Source organism: Olea europaea, chromosome 2 (assembly GCF_002742605.1).
Source record: "Olea europaea var. sylvestris chromosome 2, O_europaea_v1, whole genome shotgun sequence".
Lineage (NCBI taxonomy): Eukaryota > Viridiplantae > Streptophyta > Magnoliopsida > Lamiales > Oleaceae > Olea > Olea europaea.
Window position 1 is genome coordinate 13646694 of NC_036238.1, and position 6625 is coordinate 13653318.

The 6625-nt window shown below is 35.7% G+C and overlaps 1 protein-coding gene across 1 annotated transcript; it reads right to left on the minus strand.

Moving 5' to 3' along the window:
- Positions 1-327: 327 nt before the first annotated feature.
- Positions 328-4244, minus strand: LOC111372673. Its single transcript, XM_022995055.1, has 7 exons — positions 3988-4244; positions 3055-3113; positions 2423-2963; positions 2131-2204; positions 2008-2049; positions 1503-1918; positions 328-1166 (listed from the first exon to the last, which is right to left on the minus strand). The coding sequence occupies exons 1-7, from the start codon at positions 4242-4244 to the stop codon at positions 564-566; spliced, it is 1992 nt and encodes a 663-aa protein (XP_022850823.1). The 3' UTR covers positions 328-563.
- Between the last annotated feature and the right edge of the window lie 2381 nt (positions 4245-6625).

A 6625-nucleotide genomic window follows, 5' to 3' on the forward strand; every position in this document is an offset into this window, starting at 1 on the left:
AACCTTCTTAAAAAGAATAATTCAAGATCTTATAAGTTGATCTATATTTATATTTTTATTTGATGTGGGACATTGTATCCCTTAACAATTAGATGCAACAATCTTTGTTAGACATGATTGACTCATTGATTGTGTAACTTCAAGCTTTATGAAAATTTAGACTTGTGGCTTACAAATAGATGACAATAAATTGACTTTCTTTTCTTCTTTTTAGTTGTTGAATTTTATCATATCCGTCTAGTACACAAAAGTTCGACCATGAATACCTACGAAATTAAGAAAGTCAATCTAGTGACAACTAAAACTGGTTAAATATAAGATACATTGTCATTCTTATTTTGTCAACTGACTCAATCACCTTCCAAACACTCTCATCAAACGACACAACCAAATTACAACATGGATTATAACAGACTCATCAAACTACACAACCACGCAGACTCATCAAATTGAACAACCAAATTAAAACATAGACACAAAATCAACGAGTTTTGATGACTCGTAACGATACTAAATCCTTAGTTTAATTTCTTCAGAGTACAATGTACATTCCAATGAAATATTTACCAATGAGTAATGTCCGAATAAAATGTGGATCTGATCATAGTAACGAGGGAAGGAAGCTGAAGTATGACATACAAGATCACAGGTATGCAAGAGAGTGTGATTATTGGTGTGAGAAGCAGGACATTTTTTTTAGCAAATACAAGGAATAACGTACAACTAAAGGCCATCACTAAACATATGAGAGAGAAGAACAAAGAAATTAGACCGACAATCACTCTGATGGGCAAGTCAAAAAGATAGTCACGAACTTTATAGCGGGAGGTGTAAATGGATAAGAAGGACAGAACACTAGTGATAGAGAAAAAAAGTGCAAGGGCGTCTGAAATGGCGAAGACTTTGAAGAAACCTTCATTGGAGAAATTGGGTATGCCAGTAGAATGGTTTCCTCCGGGTACTTGGAATGCGGCAGCAAACGCCACTGTGGCAATGAGTGATGCTGCAACTGAGCTTGCATTTGCCATTCCTGTCATCCATTCTTTGTCTTTTGCAGCCATGTCAGCGTGATGTTCTTCAAAGCTGACAAGTGGTATCTCGGGAAGATCGAGCTCTGGATTTTCCTTCTTAGGAGATTTTTTAAACTTTACGAGCTCGGTCATTTTCTGCATCAATCGGGAAATTTGGTCCAAGATCAATTTTCGTATTCGATGAGGGTGCAAAATGGAAAAACTGGTCAGTGATTTATAACCTGAAATGGTTAAGAGAGAATGTTTTGTACCAGTTTCAAAAAAAGATTCGTTTTTTAAGTGCTACATTATTCCAGTGAATGCAGTATGTAGATGAAGGTAACAACGTCTCCTATAATTTCAATTAGAAATCCATTCTCAAACATTTTTTTTTGTGGAGTTCACTACTTTCAAATTCGAGTGGAGGCAAAAACAGGCAATTCTTTTTAGGCCTGAGCTTAAACAGAAGGCACGTAAGAATATTAATATTACCATAAACCACTGAAGTTCACGCTGCATTTTAAAAACAACTCCGGAGTCGGTACCAATTCCAGCTTGATGCCCTGCTTCTTCCACAAAATCCAATACGCTCTTTTCCTTTTCGTTAAGCATTCGAAGGTACTGCCCATTCCGTATATTCTTCTCATACAACATCTTAAAAATTTTTACATGACGGTACATTACAGCAACATGAAATGCTGTCCGGTGCCTACCTTCATTCTTTATTGCAGTAGGATAAGAATCTATAATTGTACGGACAATCTCTTCTATTCCATTCTGTGCTCCAAGAAGAAATGTCTTCTCCAATGGGTAACCAGTCTCGTCAGCAATTTTGCACAAGGATTCGAACAGTTGAAGTGCACATTGATGCTTCCATTTTAGTGCAGGAATGTCCTCTATATTTAGCACTGCATTTGCAACAAAACCAGCCAATTACTTCACGACTAAATAATCTCATCCGTTTCTAGGTTAAGTGACTGCATACGGATATTCTTACTTAGAACTTGTGCAAGCACATTCCAGAACTTCGCCTTGTATACTGCAAAACAAAATAAAACCAACCTTTTGTGAAGACCTTGATTTAAACATGGAGTGGTGTCGAGGAGGAGGAATTTCATACCTGCATATGTTGAATGCTTTGTCCTCGAAATATGCTTCGAGGGAATAGCTGCAGTACAAAAGAAAAATCTAAAACTAATATACAAGAAAGTAAAGTGAAAGATGAACCTGAGTAAAGCTAAGGGTGGTAAACAGGATCTGCAAGAGAAATTTATTCCGTTGCAGGCATAGGTTGCCCATAAGCTATTTTAAGACGCTATCCATTTACTTTGAACACCCTACCATCATTAGGATCCTCAATTTCAACCATCCTATTTTCAAAAGTTCGTGTTACCACAAAGGGGTTAGTCTACCTAGAACTAAGTTTTCTAGCATGGTTGTGGAGTCTAGAATCATACAAATACACTTTTTGATTTGGTTCAAAAGTCTTTCTCAAAATGTGTTTATCATGAAAATCTTTTATTTTTTCCTTGTAGATTCTAGAGCTCTCGTAGGCCTCATTTCTCAACTCCTCTAACTCAACCAATTGAAATTTCCTAAGCTTACCTCCCTCCTCTAGGTCGAAATTAAAATGTTTAATAGCCCAATATGCTCGGTGTTCAAGCTCCATAGGTAAATGGCAAGGCTTTCCAAAAATAAGTCTATATGGTGACATGCCTAGGGAAGTCTTAAAAGCAGTACGGTAAGCCCAAAGTGCATCACTTAATCTTAAAAACCAATCTTTACGATTAGGATTCACCGTTTTTTCCAAAATTTGTTTAATTTTCCTATTAGCCAATTCTACATGTCCACTAGTTTGGGGGTGGTAAGCAGTAGAGATTTTATGAATAACTCCATATTTTTCCATTAGTGCTTCGAATGAATGGTTGCAAAAGTTTGTACCTCTGTCCTTTCCTGAAGAAAACTCATGCAGAGGTTGCAAAAATCGGATGTAATAAATAAAATTAAAATTAAAAAAGAAGCTCGTGATTTCTCCGTTACTCACTTCTAACATCCGTTTCCTGTGAAGTCGACGCCATCTTCTTCACAAATGATCTCCTAACTCTGTGTTCAGAGTGTGTTTGCAATAATCTCTAAAACTAACCCTCCTTTTATATATAGACAACACTTGAATTTGACTCTACTTAGATTTCATTCTTTTTTGAAAACGTGTTTATTCAAGTCGATGGAAAATATCGTGTCAACAAATACTTATAATATATGCTAAAATCTGAAATAATAAAGACCAAAGGAGTGCTTGGTGATGACTATCTTGGAATTGGTTTAAAAAAATAATAATAATCGAAAATTGGTTAAGTGTGAAACTGGAAAAATGAAAAGGTGCGACTTCGTGTCAAATTTGACCAGATATTCGGACTTGATCAAATAGTCAAATTACAAAAGTAAATAGAGCAACTTATTTTACTCTTCGAGCATATTGTCGTGGTATATTTGAAATCTTGAAACCGATTCCGGATGAATGAAAAATTGCGGTCCACAGGTTTTGAAATGAAGTGTTGCACCTTTTCAAAAGGATGCAGTCTTTGGCCCACACGACTTCATTTGCACCATTTCTACGTCTATAAATGAGACCCTATAGACGTGATTTTAAACACACTATTGCATTGAGTATGCATTCTTCTCTTACAATTCATCTTTCTCTCATTCTCATAATATTCCTTTATAGAAGGAAAATTTCGTCGAAGTTTCATCGTTCTTGCCACAAGTGTGTATCTATTGTATTTTGGAAGACATTTGTCATTCAATCGTGAACACTATAACGGGGTAATTTGTCTTAAAAAAAGAGTTATACTCACCTTGAATTTCTTTTTCTACTCCTTCTTATTTCATTTTCGTTTTGTGTGGTTGTTTTAGTCATATACTTTGTGTCCTTACATTGTGTTCTAATATGCTCCTGCGGGTTGTAACTTTTGCTTACAATAATAGTGTTTCGACTATCTCAAGCACAAATGTAAAGAGATGAACTAGGAAGAGTTGATCGTCCATTTGAGAATTTAGGAAGATAATAAAAAGACCGAGAAGAAGCCTATTGTTCAACTTAGAGCAAACTTCGTTGAAACCAAACCAAAAGTCAACAAGAAGCGAAAGATCTCCGGTGATGCTCCGCGCAGAGATAACTCCAAGAAGGCCAAAAAGTTTAAAAGAAACTGCTATAATTGTGGGAAGGCCGGACATCGCTCAAGCAAATGTCAAAAACAAAAGAAGAATGCACAAACCCACATGGTCGAGAAGAACACCCTATTCGAAGGAATACAAGAGATAAGCCTCTCTGCGGTTATGTCCAAGTGCGATATGATTGGCAACACAAGGAAATGGTAGGTTGACACCGATGCTACCCGCTATGTATGTGCCGATAAAGGAATGTTCTCTAACTATCAAGAATTGAATGGGGAACAACTTTTCATGGGAAACGATGCAAGTTCCAAGATCGAAGAACAAGGCAAAATCACATTGAAGATGACATCCGAGAAAGAGCTTGTCCTCAACAACGCCTTACATGTGCCGGACATACGCAAGAATTTAGTATCCGGGTCTCTACTTAGTAAAAATAGTTTTAAACTTGTATTTGTGTCCACAAGTTTGTGTTATCCAAGAATGAGATGTATGTAGGAAAATGTTATATGTGTGACGGAATGTTCAAGTTGAATGTTCTAACTATTGTACCAAAGCAAGGTGTTATGAATAAAATTACAAATTCTGTTTACTTGCTTGAGTTATCTTGTTTATGGCATGGTCGATTAGGACACTTGAATTATAAATCAATGCTTAAACTTATGAATCAAAGTATTATTCTGGCACTTAAAATTGATCATAATCACAAATGTGAAGTATGTGTTGAAGCAAAAATGGCTAAAACATCATTCCATTCGATATAACGAAACACGATACCTATAGAACTAATTCATAGTGACATATGTGATTTAAAATTTATACAAACTAGAGGCGGTAAGAAGTACTTTATAACTTTCATTAACGATTGTACAAGGTATTGCTATGTCTTTCTTTTAAAAAGTAAAGATGAAGTGTTGGATGCCTTCAAATTATACAAGGCTGGAGTTGAAATGCAACTTAACAAATAAATTAAAATTATTCGTAGTGATAGAGGAGGTGAATATAGGGCACCATTTGAAGAATTCTGTTCCGAACATGGAATCATTCATCAAACAACGGCCCCCTACTCTCATCGATCGAATGGCATTGCAGAACAAAAAAAAAAAAGAACGCTTAAAGGAATGATGAATGCAACGTTGATAAGTTTAGGTTTACCTCAAAATTTGTGGAGAGAAGTCATCTTAATGGCAAATCATCTTCTTAACAGAATACTCCGTAAGAAAATGGAAGAGACTCCATATGAGTTATGGAAATGTCATCCTCAGTCCTATCAACACTTAAAAGTGTGGGGGTGCATGACAAAGGTTGAAGTTCCTAAGCCTAAACAAGTAAAAATCAGACTTAAAACGATTGATTGCATATTTATTAGATACGTCAATAAAAGTAGTGCATATCGTTTCCTTGAATACAAGTCCGAAATTCAAGATGTACACGAGGGTACGATAATTGAATCAAGGAATGCAGCATTCGTTGAAAATGTAATTGCTTGCAAAGACAATGAAATTGAAAGTTCGAATAAGAGAACTTATGAAACTATGAAAGGATCTTCAAGAGAGGAAAAATCAAGGTGTAGTAAAGGGGCTAGAACGTCCATATCCTTTTGTCCGAAATTTCTAACCTACATGGTAGAAAATGACTCGAAGACTTTCGAAGAAGCTATGTCAACTCCGGAAGCACTGCATTGGAAGGAAGCTATCAATAGGGAGATAGATTTCATAATGCAAAATCATAAATGGGAATTGGTTGATTTATCTCTCGAAAATAAGCTTTTAGGATACAAATGGATATTCAAGAAAAGTTGAAACCAGATGGATCCATTGACAAGTATTAGGCTAGGTTGGTTCCCAAAGGGTATAGACAAAAAGAAGGATATGACTTCTTTGATACATACTCACACGTAACTAGAATCACGTCTATAAGATTACTAATTGCAATTGTGGTAATACATAAACTTGAGATTTATCAAATGGATGTTAAAACGGTATTCCTACATGGTGACTTAGAAGAGGAGATATACATGGGACAACCTGAAGGGTTCATTTCTCCTAACCAAAAGGACAAAGTTTGTAAACTCGTGAAGTCTTTTTTGGTTTGAAACAAACTCCGAAACAATAGCACCAAAAGTTTGACAAAATGATGTTATCAAACGGATTCAAAATAAATGAATGTGACAAATGTATATACATGAAAAATACACCAAATGTCTATGTAATAAAATGTCTTTACGTAGAAGATATGTTGATAATGGGCAATAATCACGAAGCGCTACTCAACACCAAAAGAATGTTAGTGAAGCACTTCGATACGAAAGACATGGGTATAGCCGATGTGATTTTAGAAATTAAAATTAGTAAAACATCAGAAGGACTTACACCTTCTCAGTCACATTACATTGAGAAAGTACTTAAAAAATATGAAGTATTCGAGGAAAGTCCTTCACAAAC

Coding starts and splice junctions, on each gene's coding strand:
- LOC111372673 (XM_022995055.1), bottom strand. CDS start 4,244: ATGTCCGGCCTTCCCACAATTATAGCAGTTTCTTTTAAACTTTTTGGC. Junction 2,964..3,054: donor ACAGGAAACGGATGTTAGAA/GTGAGTAACGGA, acceptor AGTTTTCTTCAG/GAAAGGACAGAGGTACAAAC. Junction 1,167..1,502: donor GTGAACTTCAGTGGTTTATG/GTAATATTAATA, acceptor CGATTGATGCAG/AAAATGACCGAGCTCGTAAA.